The sequence below is a fragment of the Tamandua tetradactyla genome, chromosome 6 (genome assembly GCF_023851605.1).
Source record: "Tamandua tetradactyla isolate mTamTet1 chromosome 6, mTamTet1.pri, whole genome shotgun sequence".
Classification (NCBI taxonomy): Eukaryota; Metazoa; Chordata; class Mammalia; order Pilosa; family Myrmecophagidae; genus Tamandua; species Tamandua tetradactyla.
Genome location: NC_135332.1, coordinates 170984974 through 171006270, shown reverse-complemented (window position 1 = coordinate 171006270; position 21297 = coordinate 170984974). Strand labels below are relative to the sequence as shown.

General features: G+C 47.4%; 1 protein-coding gene across 4 annotated transcripts in view; it reads left to right on the top strand.

Moving 5' to 3' along the window:
* Positions 1-7300: 7300 nt before the first annotated feature.
* LRATD2 (LRAT domain containing 2) overlaps positions 7301-21297 on the top strand; it is a 270001-nt gene continuing 256004 nt past the window's right edge. The window contains exons 1-2 of one of the 4 annotated variants that reach the window (XM_077167647.1): positions 7301-7777; positions 8311-12814. In XM_077167647.1, the coding sequence (XP_077023762.1) occupies positions 8407-9336 (930 nt within the window). In that variant the 5' untranslated portion in view covers positions 7301-7777; positions 8311-8406 and the 3' untranslated portion in view covers positions 9337-12814. Of the gene's footprint in view, positions 7778-7803; positions 7841-8310; positions 12815-21297 lie in introns of those variants that run through there. The other 3 variants (XM_077167648.1, XM_077167649.1, XR_013178487.1) reach the window with 3 other exon arrangements.

Genomic DNA, 21297 nt, shown 5'->3' with positions numbered 1-21297 from the left:
AAATCCAGCTTTGTCAGCCCATTGAAAGTGGAGATTGACCTAGCCCTACAGAGTGAGATGCATAGCACCAGCTTAACGATTTATAAAAAGAAATGTAATTATCAGGTCAATTTGTATGCTCCGTGGGCATATCTACCCAGGCAGTCAGATGCCCCCGAGAAGGTTGCCCAGTGGACAGGGAGTGCAGACAGGCTAGGTCTGGAACAGCCAGCCTCATCCTACTCTTGTGAAAAAGAGCTCCTGCTGCACAGGCCCAGCTCCTAAGTTTGTGCATGGAGCTACTTCTTTAGAAGTTTCTGAAGAGCCACCATGCTTGAAGGCCTCTCAGATCCTTCCTCCTCTGGAGAGATACATTCATTCTCTACGTATGTCTACTGCCTTTGCTTTTCTCCCTAATACTTCTATAGTTGCAGGTTATCTTATTTTCCTATAGCCAATCATTGCTCTCTTGCCCCCAAGGGCAAGAGGTAATATAATGGAAGATAGAGGTGCAAGATGTAATGAAAATAACTAGAACACTGATGTCCAATAGAAATATAATGTGAGCCAAAAATACAAAGCACCTTTGTAATTTAAAATTTTATTTTAGTCACATTTAAAAAAAAGTAAAAAGAAACAGGTGACATTAATTTTAAAAATATATTTTATTTAACCCAACAGTTCCAAACTACTTTGATCTTTAACATGTAATCAATATGAAAAAATTAGTAAGATATTTTACTTTTTATTAAGCCTTAGAAATCTGTGTGTATTTTACATTTATGACACATTTACACTTGGACTAACTACCTTTCAGGTGGCCAGTATCCACATATGTGTAGTAGCTACTAAACTGGACAGCACAAGCCAGAATTTGGGGGTAAACTTAGCTATAGTCCCTGGACCCAACGTCTTAACCCTTCTGAAACTCAACTGTCCACTGTACTCACACCATAGGCATTTTAGCAAATATCAGAATTAGTTTTCTCATCTGTAAATTGGGTATAATCCTACACTGTTAAGCTAACTGTGAGGATGAACAGAGATGACACATATAAAGTTCTTACATATATTCTTTCAACTACTATTTCTCGAGCTTACTTTGGGGTAAGCATTAGTCTAGAAGCTGGGGATACAACAATGAACAGAGCAACGAACCTCCTCCTCTGAGAGCTTACAGTCTATTTGGAAAAGACAAAAAAAAAAAGTTAGTAAATGATATAGGTGTTTACTAACTTTTTAAGATGAGTGTTACATAGAGAAGCAGAGCCAGAAAAGGGGTAACATACGTATGGGCGTTCTAAGCAGTGTCATCCCAAAGACTCACTAGGAAGGGAGAACTTGAGTCAAGACTTAAAGGAGTGACATGAAGCAGATATCTGGGGGAAAGTGTTCCAGGGAGAAGGAACAGCAGTGTGTTTCGAGGCGAGGGGGTCTAGAGATGTGAGCAAGGGGGGAGAGTAGTAGGGGGGTGGGCTTAGGAGAGAGGAATGTGGGAGACAAGGCAAGCAAGGCCTTGGAGCCTATTGTAGGGACTCTGGCCAGGAGACGGGGAGCCATGGAGGATTTGAAGCAGAGGAGTTATGGGGCGTGGCTCACAGTCTCCTGGCATCTCTGGGGGCTGTTGTGACGTGAATCAGGTAGCAGGCAAGGCCTTTGGTGAGTGCTCCAAGGTGATCCCTTGGGCCCAGGCCTAGAAGTGGTTTGGAGAATATAGACAGGAATTGACAAACCAGGTTTGCTGGGACCTGTGCCCCCAATATTGGGTGACTGGTCCCTGTAAGCCATCCTGCAGAAAGTCTGCTGAACAAAAGCTGTCTTCTCTCTCATATCCAGCTTCTTCCCTGAAAGCAGGAGGAATGCCCAAGGAAAGCAAAGAATGTTGGCTCTGTGCTGCCAGAGCCCCCACATTATTGACAGCCTTGCCTCCTGCCTGAGTATCTTGCCCTCCCCTTCTCTCACAAGGAGTGCAAAAATAGGAATCTTAGGATATGGATTTTTTTTTTAATTTCCACATTTGGATTTGCAGATATGCCAATATTTGGATTTGTAGAGCTATAATTTAAACCGCTCTCTCCCCTGGAACTGCCTAGTGAAATGCATCTTTCATGAGGCTCCTGCAGGAGCCTGGCTACAAGCTCAGACTTAGAGCACAAATCAAACTCTGGTTCAACATCAACAATATGATGTCAGGGGCTCCCTAGGACAGTCGGCCTTGGGGAGGGACAGGCCTCCTCCGTGTCTTCCCTTTTCCAGAGAAGGACTCGAAGCTTCCCCACTGACCACTCAATGGATGGGTACACAGCTGATGGTTCCGGTGGCCTACAGCTGCAGACTACTTCTCGGGGCACTTCCTTGCCACCCCCTGCCACCTCCCCCTTCATAGAGGGTATCTGCTCGGGGTACGGGGTTGCAGGGATGACAGAAGCCAGGGTAAAGGGTGTCACTCAGCAGCGTCTTCTCTTCTTCTGTAATCTGAAGGTCTAGCTCACCCAAAGCGTAAAACTCCTCATTCAGGTTTTAAAGCCAAAGAAAGGCAGATGTGGAAGGTTGAAGAAAGCTGTGGGGGCAGCACCTCTCACACAACCCAGCCCTCACCTTTTGTGGGAAAAACTTGTTTAAAAAGCTAAATTAAGGCGTCCACCATCTATTATCTCTTTGTGTGGTCCTCTCTGTCAGCTTCATCTGGATGTGGGAGACCGCTTTGAGAGTGGGGTCTGGACTAAAACACTTGCCGGCACCTCCTTGCTCCCTCTCCCCTCCCACGCCCACCCTCAGAAAGGCCCTGCTTCATGGAGAGCAGCCACCACGATGGGCCACACCACGAAGGGGTGGCCACAGGTCCGGGCTTACCTGGAACGTGGCAGTCTCAGTGCTAAAATGGGAAAGGCCCCTGGTGAACCTGGACGAGTTGGCCAGCCTCCACCGATAACATGTCCCAACCCCTAAGTCCCCACACCCCCCAGCCTCTGCAAGGACAAACACACAGAGACCCTGGTAAGGCTGAGGCAGGGTGACAGTGTGAAAAGTAGGCTTGGAGCCGGCCTTGAAGATCTGGCCTTGAGCCCCACCTCTCCCACTTTCAGTGGGCAAAATGAAGTCTGAACTCCCTGGACCTGCGGACTCTTACCTGGGAAGTGTAAATGACGGGACCAGTGTGGAGAGTAAATAAGGTGACACCCCAAATAAATGATTAACTTCCCACCCCCATATTGAAATCTTCTGGCTTTTGTGTGGTCTGTAAGTAACGCCTGACATGGACAAAGCCTTCTGATTTACAAGGGGCTTCTCTGTGTGCCTGTCTCCTGCCAGTATTGGCAAGTGAGGCACGTATCAGCATCTGCTGTACTTCAGAGCTTAGGAAACGAGGCCCCAGGGAAGAAGAGGTGTTTTCCAGGTCCCGCAGCTGACAAACGGGACTCCAACCTAGGGCATTTGGCTCAGTTCTCCCCATGCCACCTTCCAAGGCTGCAACAAAACCCCAGCAGAATACCAGACACTGGTGAGTCTGCGAGGGGAGTGAGGAGAGAACCTGCTTCCAGCAAGCTCTTTCAGCTAAGGCCCAGAGCAGGGAACAGTGTGCCTAATCAGATAAGTCTGTCCTTGAGCTCTTATTTTGTACATTCTTGGAGAGAAGGATTTAAGCCGAGCTTTCAACCACACCTGCAGAGCTGGGGTTGATATCTTGTCAGGTAGAAACGTCAAGTCTCAATTATTCCCCACAGGCTGCAGGAATACCATGAGAGTGACTAAGTAGCATTCAACGCAACTTGTTTTTGCTGAGTGCCTCCTCCTCCGAGGGGCGGGGTGGGGCCCCTGGGTCACTGCAGGGGGTGGGGTGGTAAACTATAGTATGCCTGAGAATCCAAACCCAATCAGCTGTTCTTGGGGAAGAAATTAGCCTTTGGTTGCCAGGCTCATATTCCCTGCAGGCTGGCCCTCTGCAGGACTTCCTCTCTCATCCCTTCATGGTCCATTTCCCACGGGGTGGCCAGGGTGAGAGGCTGAACTCCAAAGGCTTGTCCACCTCTCTAACTGCATCTCCTCTCCCCGTCCCTCTTATCCACTGTGCTCTACTCACAATGGTCCCTTTTCCTTTTTCCCAAATGCTCCTCCAAATTCCTTCCCACTTTGGATGTTTGCTTTTAGTTTTCCCTCTCACGGAACACCAAGGCTGGCTACTTCTCATCCTTCAAGGATCAGCTCAAGTTCCACTTTTTCAGGAGTCCCTCCCTGCTCCTCTAATCTACAGCAGGTTCTCTTCCCCTGGTAGATTCTCCTCCCCTAGTATCCTCTCCTCGGCAACGGTTATTCAATCTCATTGCCCTATTTTATTTTTTTCCCAGCCCCTATCACTCTTGGAAATTCTTATTTGTTTACTTATCACTCATCTATCTCCTTCCACCAAAATCTCAATGCAATTTTGTTGCATCCATAACTGTCTCCCTACAGCCCAGTAAAACCAAACACTCCAATATGTGTTAAATATGGTAGAATTGGTCTGTCTCTATTGAAAATGAAGTGGCGAAGTAAAATGGACTTGTGTGCTCTTCCCACTTACCAACTGGGAAAAGTCACTTAACTTCTCTAAACTTAATTCTCTTTCACAGAACAGCCAAGAGCTCACCAAATGGCAGTTACTGATTTTAGAGTTGTGTTGCGCCCACTATTCCGAGACCCGAGGGCAGACACTCTGTCATTCATCTTTGCATTCACATGACTTGAAGCTTCCCTTTTTCTATTCAGTATCCTCTACTTTCCCTTCCTGCAGGCTGTCACACTGTCCTAAGGAGTCTATTTATTTTGCTGCCTCCCCCACTATACTGGGCTCCGTGGGGACACTGAGTATCTGCAAAACCTAGCACAGTGCTTACTGAATTTGTAGAACGAATGGTGAATAAGGAGAAGCCTGGCAGACACCTAGCTGGTCTTCAATGAATATATTTGGAATCAAGTTCTCTTGAGGAGACACTTTAAATACATGAATTAAAGAATAATACCAGATGGTGAATGACCGAGTACTGAATTGCATTTCATCAATGTGACAAAACACATAGTATAGATATTGAACTGCAGAAGTGGTCAGCACAGAGGCTGCCAGAGCCAGTCAGGGGCCTGGGCAGGTGACATTGGTGTGACAGCGGACTGGGGCCAGCCAGAGACCGCATCTGCAGGGCAACCGCTCCTCACCTCCAGCTCTTCCTGCTCTCCTGGAAGGTGGGTCCAGTGATCTCATACCTTCAGGTTTATTGAGTAAAGTGGGAAATCTGGATTTTTTATGTGAAATTTCCCAAGTTTTCAAATTGCCAGCAACTAACCTGACCTTACAAACAATTATTTAGATAAACAAGGCATGTTTGATCAGGTGGAGATTAAGCCCCAGACAAGTGGTAAGAAGCTACACACAAGGCAAAGGATGGGAAGGCATCATATCTTCACTCACTCACTGCTTTGGCCAAGGATTCCATGAAAATACCCAATAAACATTGATTGGAAACTCACCAAGTGTCAGGCATTAGGATATAAAGATGCCTCAGAACTTGTTCCCTCCGAGACTCTATGGTTGGTCAGTTCAACAAATATTGTTGAGCTGCTACTGTGTACCTGGACAGAGTTCATCAAAATAACTGGACACACACCTGGACAGACAGGAGCCATTTCCTCTCTCATAAGATCTTTGCCCCAGAATGTCTGGCAGCAAGCTGTGATATGACTGGGTCCTTCTATGGATTCCCCTAACCTCAGTGTACCCACTCAGTACCACCTAGGGGCAAAGTGGCCGGGGTAGCAGAGGTTTCCCAATCTGACCAACATGGGTTGACCTGCATAATCTCTCTAAGCCTAGATTTTCTTAACAAAACAGGCAGTGGCATGAGCTTACCTGGCAGTGACAGATGTTATCTTAAGACAACAGCAGCCTCCAGAATACACATTCCCAAAAAGGTCCAGGGAGGACTCTTCTGGTCAGATGTGCCCAAAACCAGCCTGGAAATATTTTACCCTGCACGGTAGGCACACTGAAATCTCTTTTTGATCTAACTTATGCTGTGATCTTAGGTTGCTGAAGTTTCGTCACAGGACTGCCGATATTGATTGCTCAGGCTCAAAAGTACATAAGTAGATTGATTTTTTTTTCCCCCCTCAAACTAAAAAGGATCACAGAAGTGTTAGAATATTTCTGTTTCCACTGGTTGGTATACACACTGAATAAATAATAGTGTTACCTGGAAAATTCTAGTCAAAAGAAACGGCATGGAAAACAGGGTAGAGAAGGTTCTTGAGTTGCACTCTCAATTCTCCACAGGTTAGTTTGGGTGCCTCCAGTTAGCGTCTAAGCTTGTCTATTGCAAAGGGAGTGACCTCCCCACCATCCCCCCTTCCATTATTTAAACAAACCCCAAATCACTCAGCTTACATTTAGGTAGCTTACATCTTAGGTAGGAAGACATAGGGGAAAACTATCTTCTCCTGCTGGAGGTTAATAGGCAAACTTGTCTGCTGTCACTTCCTTCTATAAGTCAGTAAGAAGGAAATACATCTACGAGGGGCCTCTGCTAATTTGTTTCTCATTTAAGGACAGTTAGGCAATTCCAATAGCCCCGCCCCCAAGAAAAATAGCCAGAGCAGAATGATTTCTCTCCCTACCTAACGAATTGGTAACTCACCGGAAACAACGGAGGTTATGAAATCAACTTTGTGCTAATTTCGAGGGACATTTAATAAACAGAAGGTCCTGGAAGCCGGCCAGTAACTAACTCTCCATTCTGGGTTATGCTTTTCCCGTCTGTGAATTTCTTTTTTCCTACCCCAAAGGTTCAGAGTAACCATGTGGAAACATCTCTCAGAAGAAATAGTTCTCGGGTTGTGCCTGTAAAGAGTCCTTTCCTGGGACAGAAATAGGTTCTAGGAAAGAAAAGAAAGACGCAAACGTCCTTAATGTCTGGCCCTCCCTCCCCAGCTGCTCCGGAAAAAACAGATGAAGAGGGAAAGGCACAAACACCAAACTCTCCTTCCCTCGCTCAGTTCTACACTGGCAGGTGGCATTTGCCTTCTAACTTTTTAAAGCCACAGCTCGGACAAATATGAACTGAGCGATCAGCGGTCAGCGGAGACGGCGGGAAGCCCTGGCTCCGGGAAGGCAAGCGGGGTTTCCAGCGGCCGCCGGGGAAGCCAGGCACGTGGGTAGCCGGCCCCAGGCGGCCCCAGCCGGCCGGTGGATTATTCACCCACCCGAGCGAAGCCCGCTCCGGCGCGGAGGCGTGGCCCGGGCGGTGCCCCGCGGGGGGCGGGGCGGGGGCGGGGATCCCTGCAGCTCAGCGCCTTGTGGGAAAGACCCGGGCTCCTGGAGCCAGCGCCTGTCTCTTTAAATGCCAGGGGCTGCGCTCCCGCCCCGGGAGCCCGGAGCCGGATCTACAATCCCGTCCCTCCCGCTCCGGCGCTCGTTGCTCGCCCGGCCGGAGCTGGAGTGGCCGCTGCCGGGCCGCGGCGCTGCCTTCCCTCTCCTCGCTCCCCACCTTCCCTGAGAGCAGCGGGGGAGCAACCGCCCGGGCAAGTGTGGGGAGCGCGGGGAGAAGGGGGATTGCCCCCCCCTCAAGTCTTGGGGCGCTACGCAGCTGCAGGGTGGGGGTGTTAGAGAAGACATGCGACGCTTCCCGTTGCCCAGCCGCGCTGCCATCCGCGCCGGGAGAAGAGAGACCGCGGCGCCGACACCCGCAAACTCGCCGTAGAGGTCTCGGCGTGCGGCGGGGGCCCCTCCCCGTTCCCGACGGCCTCCGCCTCTGCGGGCGAGTTCGCGCAGGTAATCCGAGCCGGAGGGCGGGGGAGGGGCGGGCGAACGGGGAAAGAGCCGCAGGTGAGCCAGGTAGGGTAGCTCACCTGCCCCGGCTAGGCCGTGGGGATCCTCGCCCCTTCCCTCGGGGACCGTCCCAGGGGCTAGCAGTGGCTCAGGAGTGGGAGGGGGAGTGAGAGAAGGAGGTGGATTGGAGTAAACTTTCTCCTTTCTTTTCCTCTCCTGCCTGGGCTTGGCAGGTAGGGTGCGGACGGAAGCAGCCCGAGGGGCTGGTGCAGTCGGCTTTTTGCCCGGGCGTGGCGAAGGGCAGGGGGCGGGGAGAGCTGGAGTTTGCCCGGTCTCTTGTGACCGTGACCCTACAGGTGGAGAAATGAGGGTTTCTTGCTCTACCCGAGACCCGTCTTCCCCCCCCCCACCTCCCCATTCCACCCGGGAAAATGGTTCCAGGTGTCCGACCGCCAACCTTTTTTCTTCCTCTTAAAAACAAATCGCTTCTTCCCGGAGGGGCTCCCGCATGGCTTCCTGCCTTCCTCTCCCAACAGGTGGCTCCAGCCCCTGGCCGGGGCCCAGTGCCAATGCCCCTGGTGGCGGTTTCGCTTTCTCCCTTCCCGGCGGCGTGAACGTGTGTCCGCGGCGTGATGGGCAATCAGGTGGAGAAGCTGACCCATCTGAGTTACAAGGAAGTTCCCACGGCCGACCCGACCGGCGTGGACCGGGACGACGGGCCCCGCATCGGCGTCTCCTACATCTTCTCTAACGACGACGAGGACGTAGAGCCACAGCCGCCGCCCCCGGGTCCCGATGGCGGCGGCTTGCCCGACGGTGGGGATGGGCCGCCGCTGCCCCCGCCGCAGCCCTACGACCCGCGGGTGCACGAAGTGGAGTGTTCCGTATTCTACCGCGACGAGTGCATCTACCAGAAGAGCTTCGCGCCGGGCTCGGCGGCACTGAGTACCTACACGCCCGAGAACCTGCTCAACAAGTGCAAGCCGGGCGACCTGGTGGAGTTCGTGTCGCAGGCGCAGTACCCGCACTGGGCCGTGTACGTGGGCAACTTCCAGGTGGTGCACCTGCACCGGCTGGAGGTGAGCAACAGCTTCCTGACAGACGCCAGCCAGGGCCGGCGCGGCCGCGTGGTCAACGAGCTGTACCGCTACAAGCCGCTGAGCCCCGGCGCCGTGGTGCGCAACGCGCTGGCTCACGTGGGTGCCAAGGAGCGCGAGCTGAGCTGGCGCAACTCGGAGAGCTTCGCCGCTTGGTGCCGCTACGGCAAGCGCGAGTTCAAGATCGGCGGGGAGCTTCGCATAGGCAAGCAGCCTTACCGGCTGCAGATCCAGCTCTCGGCGCAGCGCAGCCACACGCTCGAGTTCCAGAGTCTGGAAGACCTGATCATGGAGAAGCGGCGCAACGACCAGATCGGGCGCGCCGCCGTACTGCAGGAGCTCGCCATGCACCTGCACCCGGCCGAGCCGGACGAGGGCGACGGCGACGCGGCGCGGACTACGCCGTCCCCGGTCTGCCCTCCTGCGCCTGGCTCCAGAGAGGACCTAGAGGCGGTGGCGCACTGACCCGCCTGCCGAGCGCCAAGCTGCGAAACGAAGCTCTTTGCAGCAGCCGGGGCTGCTGCCTCTTCCCTCCCTTGCTCCCTCCTTCCCTCCCTCCTGACTCTGCCATGTGCTGGGCTCCCTGTGGACTCTTGGGCCTTCTGGAAAAGGGAGAGTTGGCGAAATGCACAGCGGGCTGTGGCTCGAGCTTGCCATTTTGGACGGGGGAGGAGGGGGGAGGAGGGAGGCGGTGGGAGCAGGTAGGAGTACCTTTGGCGGGGCGTGAGGGGGAAGCGACAATTTGCTTTTCGCTTCCTTGATCTGTCTTCCTTTCCGGTGGGGCAGACTGTGGATTTCCCTAGCGTTTAATCTGCCAAACCTGGGTCCGAAATCGACCTCCTCTCACTCGTGGGAGTGGAGAAAAAAGTTCGGTCTCTGGAGTACGGCAGCCTGCCATTGCTACCTCCTCACCCCCTCCTCTTTGCCCCCCCCCCCCGTCCCGTTCCTCCCCTCCCCACCCCCCGTTTTCAGGGAGCTGGGTACGAAGGCCAGAGCGGATAAGCCAAGGCCCCTGGTCGGCCTGCGCCGAAAGCCGCTTATCTTCCTCCCCCGCGGAGCCGTGTGGGGAATCTGGGAGGCTGGGGTGATTTATCTTATGGGATTCCTGGGGTGCAGGGCTGAGGAAGCCTGGGGAGGTCTGGGAGCAAGCAGCAAAACCAAACCTATCCGCCCCTTAGTAAGAGTAATAAATAGTTGAATAAACTGGAGCTACAGAGACTTTGCTACCTCCCTCCCCCATACCCCCAAGTAATTCGTCTTGAGGAGCTGGCTCTCCAGGTCCTTCCTGCTCCACCCCCGGCTTCCCAGGTTACAAGTAAATCATTGTCATGGGCCGGGAAGGGGAAGGATTCAATTAAGGGTCTGTGCTGCTGCCTTTGTTTCTCACCTGCTGTTGCAGACACTTATAGCTGCATTATTTGTTATCAATGAAAGGAATAGCCTTTTGTGTCACCGATCTAATTAAGCCTGCTGGGCTGTGCTCATTCACTGGTCACAGATGGGGTTGGCTAGTGTCACCCCATGAAGTACCTACCACCAAAGCAGCCCAGCATGGCTGCCCTGGCAGGAATCAGTTATCCCCCCCATCCTTCCAATCCCACTCCCTTCCTGAACAGTGAAAGCAAAACCCATTTTAAAACGTAAGGTTTGGGTGGGGATACTGTGAATTTTTTTTCCCCTCCACTGTTCAGAACCTGCCCCACTTTTGTTCTGCTGTTGATAAAATCTTAGGCTCCAGGAAGGTTTCAATGGTAAGATATTTCTTTGCTAACCAGGCTTGGTGCCGTTTAATTCAAAATGCAAAAATCGTTATCCTGCAGCAGTCAGCAGTGTCCTCCTTGCTTTGAAAACACCTCTCCAGAAGTCACCCCTCTTAATTGAGAAGCCATCAATCAGAAATGCCACCATATGTAATCAGCACCGAATTGGGTAATGGAAAGCCACCCTTTGGTAATTGTGGGATCTTTTAGGGGCAGATTAAGCTGATACTACTTGCATCAGCTGGTGAGCTGCTACTACTGTTTGCTTTACTATACAGCTTAAAAAATTCTGCCACCTGTGTTCTGTATTCCTGTGAACGCTTGAATGATGCGTGCCCTCAATTTCAGAACGCTTCTCCAAGTTGGCATCGCTAATGCAATCTCAAAAACTGAGTAAACTTTAAATTTTGTTTTGTTTTTCCTCTTAGGATTCATTATAGATGACGTAGAAGTCATTTGTAACCTAATTCTTAAGGTTGGAATAGACTTGTTCTTCAGTGTTTCACAACCGTTGCACATCTACCCCCACCTGGAGATCCCTGAATCAAGGCCATACAACTTGAAGGCTTTTCCTATGCTTTCTTTTCCCAAACTCTGTAGTCAAGGCCATAATTTCTAAAACTCTGGCCCTTCATACCACCTCAACATGAGATATTTTAATTATAAGGGCGTGAGCCGTGTTCCCTGTCTTCACAGTTATCCCCAAACCAGGTCCTGTCACTTTCATTGCTGAAAGATCAATTACATGCCCGAGCCCTGGCCTGGGACATTGGAGGAAAATAAATCTTTTGTTGGAAATGCAGATGCTTTGGTCTGTCTAGTGTTCACATTTAATAATCTCACAGCTTTGTATTGATGTTCTCTTGCTCATGGAAAAGTGGGGCCAGTTTAGACATGGATAAAGACATTTAGAAGAACCTACTATATAACCAACAGATCTGGATTTTCTGTTCTGCTTTAACAGTAGCAAATGGTAAAAGGAATGAGTGATGTGGGGACAGCAGGTGGGACGAAGAGAGCAGCACTGCTACAGCTCTGGCCTCACCAGCTGTCTTTTCTACTCACCTACCTTGTCTCCCTCTTTTTCCCCAAATGGAAAGCCAGGGCCGGTCACACTGAGGTACAGCAGGGACCATCTGTGGTCAAAGGTGAGCTGTTTCTGAGCGATCCCAACTTGGAGAAGCTCCTGTAAAATCTACACCAATGTCCAGAGGCAAAATTTTATTTTGTAACAGAACTGGAAAATAGAATAGGAAATAGAGCCCCACTCCAGATGCTGTGTTCTGATAAAATGCAAGCCTTTTTACAGGGTATCAGAGATATGAGATACGTAATACTTAGTAACTGATTCCACTGAAAGTTCCCTTAGACTTATATTGCTTAAAATACAACCACATGCCAGCGATGGCTCCAGGAAAGGGGGAATAGAATCTACTTTTTTTCCTCAAGATGGCAGTGTTGTGGATAAGTGACTTTAATGCCCAGGCAATGGTTACACCTCGCACTTTAAAAAAAATAAATATATTTACTAATTTTTGTTTCTCCTTAGGAATAAGATTTGAGAACTTATTTTGTACTGTGAATTACTGATGCTCTTTGAAAGAAAGAGAAATGGATTCTAATGTTCTTCAGAAGCCCTGGCAGGGAATAGCAGGATACCCAACTGGAACATATGTACAGGAAATCAGACAAATTCTATTTTCTTACTTGAGCAATATTTTATTGAGACTGCTTATGTACGTCAATGGAGCCCACAACTTCACTATACAACTTTCTGTATTGAAAGAACTCACACTTTTTTTTTTTTTGGTAGCTTTTATCCCACATTTAATTCAAAATTTCTTTGTAGCACTAAAATGCCTAGCAGAAGATTTTACTCCAGACTTTTAAGGACATCTTTAGTTTTTATGAAAAAGGACACTTCAGTGGTGAAACGTCTCACGTCTTTGGGGTTTCTGGCCCTAGAGGCACCACCAGACAACCCTGCAACTACATGGAAACATATTTTTGCAAGCAAAACTTTAATTTTGTATGACATACGCTTTGGAGAGCTAAGAAAATTTAAGAACTACTTTTCTATTTTTTTAACAAAATGGAATCCACTGTGTTGAAGACTTGATATTATGTACTTCTCTAACTTTTTTTTATATGAATTAGAATAAAATCTAGTGTGATTATGGTCATTGGATGGATTTGTTTGGAAAGTTACATTTTATGCGGGAATTTTTTTTTAATCAGGGTAATATGAAGTCCATGGGTTTGTTCAACTTACTGTGTGTTTTCTTGGCTAAATATTTGTAACGACTGAATTGCATCGACTAACAGGATAAATGCCACATACATTTTATTTCCCCACAAATTCGGTACGCCTTATTTTTGTTGAAGGCTATGTTAAATTAATTCACTGTTCTTATTGCACTTCTTGAGAAGGAAGTTCTGATTTGAAATTTTATTTCCTTCAAAATGAAGGGCTGTGCTTAGTTAAATAAAAGATTGATGATATCTTTTAAACTATTTCCTTTTTACTGTATGTCTTATTAAAATAAAACCTGTCTAATCCTTTTGAAAAAATATAAGGGTTTCCAATTAACCATCTGTTAGAGTTAACTGGATATATATTGCTGTTTTCTGGCATTTTTGATCCAAATTTGAGCTATCCAACTTTTGATTTCTTTGAGAAAATTCATCGTGTATCGTCTTTGCATTGCTTGGTAAACATTTTGATGAATTAGTTCATTGACTGAAAACCCTCCCTGCATTTACAGTGTGAGGATTAATCACCCATAAAGTCTATCAGTGTTCATGAAGAATATTTTGTGAGTGTAAATTTTCAATAGACATTGATTTTCAGAATCAATTCAAAAGTTGCTGGAAACCCCACTCACGTTTGGAATCTACCCTGGGGAATTTTGTCACTGCATAACCCAGGTTGTAGCGCAAGTGCAAGTGGTCGCCGAGTTCTAGACAAAGGGTGAACATTCCAACCCTTTAATTACAGAAAAGGGGTAAATGACCACATGGTGCTGGGGGTGTAATTCAGGATCCATGCGTTAGCTACTGGTAAAGGAACATGTGACATCTGGAACCAGGGCTTGAGAAGCCTTTATTATTGGCCAGAACTGTTCCTGAACCCGCTGCCACCATCCGATGTGGTTCAAAAGCCTGGTCCTTGTCAGCAGGCTCTCCCGAGAGCGTTTTAGGAAGGAGTGCTGAAGGTTAAGGGAGGCCAGGTGGCAATGAGACCATTTCTCCCTACAGTCAAAGCCTTAATCTAGTTTATCATGGTTTTCATTGTCAGCACAGGTAGGGGGAGGGGAACCTGACTCAACGCGCATTTCTACTTGGGGGGGTTTTGGTGGCAGCTGCTGTTGCTATTTCCCCTAGAAAGACTGAGCTTACTTAATGTAGGAAAATAACATGTTTGGAGAAGTTTAAAAGAAACTTCAAAATGTACAGGCAGAGAATATGTGCTGAAGGGCTTTTATTTCCTTGTGCTAAATTTACTGGGAAAACTGCTTATTAAACAAATATAGCAATTTTACCAGCAGAGTGGATGTATCTAGCTAGTGTCTTTTGCATTTGCAATCAGCACAAGGAATGGAATTTTTATAATGCATCTAGATCCTAATGGGTAAAAAGTTCAATAAAATAAAAATAAAAAGCTTGAGAGAGGGTCTCTGCTCCTGAGCTTGTTTCTATAAGGTTATCGATATCACTCACACATAGATTTTAATAAAAGATGGCCCTGTTATGTGCTGATGATCGGTAGGTATTCAAACAGATGCTTTGTAGGTTTAGTTGGAATTTGGAAGCTGGCATGAAATGGGAATGTGAAGTGTGCCTTCCATGGGCTAAATCAGATAAGCAAAAAACAAGGTAGGAAGGATCCCAGGGAAAGGCTGTAACTAAGTCACTAAGTATTTGGGTGCTTCCACAGTCCCACATAATGCGGATCCATGGCTTCTGTCCTCACAAATAACTGCTTGTAAAAGAGAAACTCAAAAGAAGGTATTTAGTTATAATTATGATAGGTGCTAGGAAGGCAAGGTGCAGGGTTTGTGGGAGAGGACCTCTGCATTAAGTAAGTCAGAAAAGGTTTCCCTGAGGAAGTAGCATTTATGCTGAGACTGGGATGAGGTGCAGGAGAAAGCTGGTGCTGCGGGGTGGGCAGTGATTAGGTTAGCCCAGGAGAAAGAGGAGGGAGCGCGCGCTCCGCTGAGTCCCGTGGGCGTGCTAACTGGTTCAGGTACCTCCCCCCACTAACACGGAACAACTGGCAATGGCCGAGCAGAGGAATTCTGGAGCTCTGGTTTGCTAGATTACAGCGCCTGTATTATCTCAAGCAAAGGCCTGATGTAGTGACTGGTTTAAAAGGTTCCATATAAGTACAACAGTGTTTCTTGTGTGGATTGAGCAGGGACGGCAAGTGAGGGGCTCTGCCCTCCCCTGCCCCAGCCCTAGAGGTTGTCCTGGTAATGCTACTGGTTATTTAAACCACCAGCCAGGTTATAAAGTGGAGCAGAAATTCAGTCTCTGCTCAGCACAAGTGGGCCAAGAAGTGGCATCAGCCCGGCCAGAGGTGAGGGGTGAGGAAACGGGGCGGGAAGTTTCCCAGCCTGTCAGCCACAGCGTTGGGACCGTGTTCTTTCATTTTGTTCAGGCAGCCGTCACAGCAAGCCACTGCTGTCCTGTAGTCTAGTGCTTTGTCGAGGTTGGCCGTAAATGACTCAAAAGATGAACTTTCTGCTAACTATCCCTTAGAAACTTGTGCAATTTGGTTAATTCCCAAGGTCTGATACCTTGATATTCAGTCCATTCTTTTTAGTTTTTCTCTTTTTTTTTTGATGGGCAGGCACCGGGAATCAAAACTGGTTCTCCAGCACAGCAGGCGGGAACTCTGCCACTGAGGCACCGTCGCCCTGCCCTCAATCCATTCTTTTTAAACTCATTGTGTTGAGGATTGTCAGTGATGCTAAACTGGAGATAGAAGGTCTGTCCTAGGCAAACAGGATCAAATATCCCTGGGTCTCTCTCCACCAGGCACTGCTCATTCTTAGGCTGATAGCCTCAAAAGAGGGACACCCTCCTTCGGAAGGTTTCGATTTCCTTTTCTGTATGATGGAGTTTGAGATTTGATCAATTCACTTCACAGTTTTATTTGTAAAGTGAAGATAATAACAGTGTCTACCCCAGATGGTTTTTGTGAAGACAAAATGAGGCAATGCACATACAACCCAGCTCAAAAACTATTGTGATAAACCAGCAAAAATCTGCACTATAGTATGAAGCCAAAAGCTGAATTCAAAGTAAACCCAGTTACTGCCTGGGCTTTCCGGGAGAGAACGGTCTTTGCTTCAGTCTTGGAAATGTCTTAGCTAGACACAAAAAATTGGTAAGATAAGAAAGAGATGACTGTTTGGTTAATGCTTTAGTTGCTCAACAGCTGCTGTAGTGATTCAAATGTTTCTTGAGTTTTAGTCTTTAGTAGACAAACCATTTACCTTGTTTACACATTTTATTATGTTTGCTGATTAATTCAACAAATATTTGCTGAGAACAGCTAAGATACTGGGTCCCAGATGGCTGAAGAGGGTGAGAAGGGGTGTGGTAGTGATATTAATGGTGATGAGGTCACCTTGCCCTTATTTTAATCATTGTAATGACCTTTGGACAGATACTACTATAATCTTCTTTTTCTAGTTGAGGAAATAGAGGAAGCATGTGATTTGTCCCCAGTCACGCAGCTAGCGGATGGCAGTTCCTGGCCTGGCACAGGACCTCTGGTTTCATCACCCCAGGCTGCCATGGCACCACTGAAAGCTCTTCTGGCGGTCGCCACCCCCTTGGCCACACCCCCATTCCCTTCCAATGGGAGAATAAATGGAACTCTCTGCTCTTCCAGCCCGTGGCATGCACATTATCCCAATAGCACATATGTTTTCACTGTTATTGCCTCAATCCTCCCATCTTGCTCTGGGAGGTACAAGGCAGGAACAGAAGTAGCTCAGCCAGGGGAAATTTTGTGTCCTCATTGTGAATGCCACCCTCCAGCCCTGGGGTGATGTGGACCCTCCCCTCATCATCCCCACCCTCCCGGGGGCCAGGCACTATGCCTGCCCCTCTTCTCTCCACCCTTTTGGGGCATCTTTTCCCCCTTGGCTGAGGTGAACCAGGCCCATCACGGCCCCACTCCCAACTAGCTTTGGGTGAATTAGTGCCTTTAAGCCACTTTGCTTTCTTAAAACTGGGAATATTGGGAGTGCCTGCTTCATAGGGCTCTTTGGTGGCTTATTTGAGAAAATGTAAGCCAAGTGCATCACAAGGCTTGGAGGACTTCAGCTGTCGCGGCCATATTAGCTTTCTAGTTCTGGCTCTGTCACCAATATCATGTGCAACTTTGAGCAAGTCCTTTCACCACACTTGGACCCTGTTTCTATATTTCTGTGTTTGGGGGGGAGCTACCTTCCAGCACCTGCCTCCCGTAGCAGTTGATGACAAGATTGCAAGAGGAGCTTTATCCTGAGATAGTTATAGAAGTTGCTAGTTACTTTACCTGTGTTTTAATGAATGCTGGTTCCCTGGCCATCACCTTAAATCTTGTTCATACAAAAAATTAATGACGATGATGATGATAATATGCCCCAATTTCAGGGAGCACTTTGTTGTGAAAAGTCAGGGACTCGACAGGAAACATTCTCCGCTTCATTTCATTTCCCCCCAGGCTGAGAGTTGGACTATTTGCAGTTGTTCTTATCAAACCACAAGAGACCTTCTCTGCAGGACTTCTGCTTTATGTTCCAGGCCAAATGGTGTTGCTAGTTCGGGCTGTGCCTGTTCCTTCTTTAAGCGTTTATTGAGACCTGGTAGGCACTGTGCTACCCCCTGGACTAGCAAGAGGAAGAGCATGTGGTCCTCCTGCTCCAGGTGCCCACAGCCCGGGGAGGAGGGCAGACAGGCACGATGCCTTGTGATAAGGTGTGATGGTAGCGGAAGGCGGGCGCCAGGCATTAGGTGGGGGCGGGGGAGCAGACTGAGCAGGGACAGCGAACCCCAGGTGGTGAGGGTGCAGCGGGGGTGGAGAAGAAGCTCCCGGGGGAAGGTTAAGCGGTAAGGGGAGGTCTCAGAGGATGATTCTGACCTAATCCTGCTCCCATTTCGCCAACCCTCTACTTCAGAAGCTAAACGCACACCTGCCATGTACGTGGCTGCAGAGTGGAGCACGGTGGGGCAAAGGGTGGGGGCGGGTTGTCACTACAGCAAATACTGTAAATTGCTTAGTAACTTTTTTTTTTTTAATAATGCTGATAGAGATGTCAGCCAGCCAGGTTAAAGGTTAAATTATCATAGACGCTGAAATGAAGTTAATTTCACTGCAGCGAAAGTGTTCTATCCTAGCACCACCGCCCGGCCTTTCTTTGGGTGGGGACTGAGGCGGGCGCTTTCTGTTTGGAGGGGTCTGGGGAGCCCCGTGGGACGTGTCCCCGGCACTGGGGCCAGCCCGCGCTGCCGCCCCCGCCCCTCCGCTTGGTGATCTGTGTCCCCCGGGCAGGTGACCCAGCCGGGCTCTGGGAACTCCGTGTACTCATCTGCAACGCGGGAATAATGCCTCCCCCCTACCACGCAGGTTTGTCTGCTGGAGCAAATCACCAGAATTCTTCCTGGAAGGCGGGTTATCTGTTCAGGGATCTGTTTATTGTTACCGTCCGTTTTCCTTTCTCAATTTGGCCCAGTGTTAGTGACGCAATACCAACATCTCATAGGCGAGTTTCCGATTGTTGCAGGTCCTGCCAAACTCATTTGCCTAGGGTTAAAATTGTCAAAGGTGGTGCAACGTTTGGTTTTGAATTGGTTAAAATGATTTTGCCTCGGGTGTTTGGGAAAATAGCATATCATTCACGCACACGCACCCCCACCACACACAAACCACTTACATCATTTCATTTGACTCTGGTTTCTGCCTGACCTGATAGAAGAAGTGAAGTTCTAGACATTGAAATCACCACAAAGCTACCATCCTTTTCTTACCTCCTTGGTAAATACCTCTCTTGTCTATGCTTTGCATCTATGACCATTTTTAAATTAATGTATTTTATTATGCTTTTTTGTTTTTTACATTCCAAAATAACACCTGCTTGCTATAAAAGAAGTTCAAATACCAAAGTGTATAAAGTAAAAGGAAAGGAGCTCCCCATTGCTTTCTCTTGCCCTGCTCCACTCCCAGCCATGAAGTATCCTTTCTAGACTTTTTTTCCCCTGTGAACATTCATATATGCTTATCTGCATTTATTTATCCAGATTTTTTTTAACTTAAATTAGATCATGGTGTGTTTATTACTCAACTGCATTTTTTTGGCTCATCAATAAATCAAGGGCTTTCTTTTATATTAGTATATACTTGTCCAGAATATTCTTTTTTCTTAAAAGAATTTCCAAGAATTCCATAGTAAAAAGTTTTTGTTTCTTATTTTCCCACTCTCTGATGCCCATTTAAACTATCTCCATTTTTTCCCTAATTGCAAAGATCCAAGGAACATCTTGCTACCCCTATTTTTGGCATATATGTGAGTATTTCTGAAAGCTATAGCCGTTGAAGTGAAATTTCTGGATCAAAGGTTATGCGCAATTTAAATTTTGATAGAAACTGCCAGATGGCCCTCTAAAAAGATTGTGCCAATTTACAGTAATGCTAATAGTATTCTCAAGTATTTGAAAATAGTTGCCCACTCAATAGGTTAAAAAAAAATGTATATTGATGTTTAATTTGAGTTTCTGTAAGAGTTTTATTTTTACCACCTGAATTATTCTTATTTGTATCTCTAGGAAGTCAGATGAGTGGCTTACTGGTTTCCTGCCATTGCAATCATTCAATTTCTAATTGTGACCACTTGATTATTAGAGTAGCTCAGTGAATTTCAGAGAGTACAATCTGTGGACCAAAACAAATAACAAAAAGGTAGTGGTGGAGGGGATCCAAAATGACCCGTCTTTTAAAAATGTAATTCAGAGTGTAGCACTTACTGCTTTGCTCTTGTCAGCAGCTTCCAATAGTGCTTAAAAGGAAATGGCAGCTCCTTACAGGGCGCATTTGCCTATAGTATCTGGCCTCTTTGTAATGCTGATCTCACTATTACTCTCCCTTGCTGGATACCTTCCAGCCACCCAGGTTTCTGTTCACTTTCCTAAACTAACCAAAGTCTTTCTTGCCTTCGAGCTATGTTTCTCTGACTTTCTGATTGCTGACCTGCAATAAGAAATGTGTTGAGCATTGCGACTCAATGCCTATACATATGAATTTCTGAAACTAAATATGTGTGTGTGTGTATATGTGTGTTTCTGAAACTAAAATTTCACCAGACAATTCCTAACTGGACCGTGATGCACTCTGATGTTTATTCCCATCTCCTTTCTGTTTTGTTTAGGAGAAAAAAAAACTGATTGGTGCCCACTAAATTGATTTTACAACCTACTAATGGATCAAGACCCAGAGTTTGAAAAACACCATCCAAAAGCCCTGAAGTATGCCCAGGTTTCCTCTCCCTGGATGGTAGGGTCCTTGATTCTCCTTATGTCTTTCACATCTCAGCATAAATGTTACTGTCCTTTGCTATCCATCCAAACTTGTTATTTTTTCACAACGCTCCATTATTTCCTTCATAACAATTTTCCAAAATTAAAATTTCCTGTTTTTTTTTTTTAGCTCTTTGTTGTATGTTTTCCCCCATTAGAATATCAGTTTTATAAGAGCAGGGACTTGTTTGTTTTGAGCATCACTGCATACCCAGTGCCTGCAACAGAACAAGTGCTCAATAGGTATCTACTTATGATAGAATAAAAGGATGCCTGTAATGTGTAGAGTTTCAATTGCCAGGATTTAGCAATGATTGTTCTAGGTGTTCCTTCATTTCTCACCTAATTGCAAATGATTGAGATGGTCAAGTAATAGTTAACTACTGCATAAGGGTTTTCAGTGGATTTAAGAAATTATGAAACCCTTGATGTGTGTGTGTGTGTATGTGTGTGTACAGAGATGCAGAAACAAGGCTAAGAATGTGATAGGACTTAAAGTAAAGATGTGTCCAAAGTGGTATACATTGATGAAAAGCTGGGGGTCTGCCTATTTACTCCTCATCCCAGTAATTTTTCATTTGGCATCAGAAATCAGATGCAGACTGATGTCAAACACTCTCCCTGTCTTTTGTAGTATTCTAAGCCCACCAGAGATTTCTGGAGCTGTGAAGGAGGGAGGAGCCTTGAGAAACTGCAAGCTGGGAGGAGAGAGGAGATTGACTGTGGTTGGGCCTTGGGTAAAGAGACCTTGGGTGGGGCCTGCTTCTTGGCAGGGCATAGGCTGTGATATGGTCACAGAGGAGTGACTTTGTGGAGTCCCTAAAAGACCATGTCATAGGCACAGGGTGCCCTACCTAGCGTAAGAACCCCACGTCCCCCAAGATTGAGATGGGAAAAAACAGGGCTGTCAGAACCAAAGCCCCAAAGCAGCAGAGGCCTCCCCAAAATCTGGGTTCAGGGTAGGATGGAGGGAGTGTCAAGAAATAGTGTTTGAATTTTCTTCTATTTTGGAAGACTGGGGGCTTGGACCGTGAGTTCAGTTGTTTAATGGAAATCACACTGGTGGTAGTTCTTACCCTATTGAGTATATGAGCTGAGC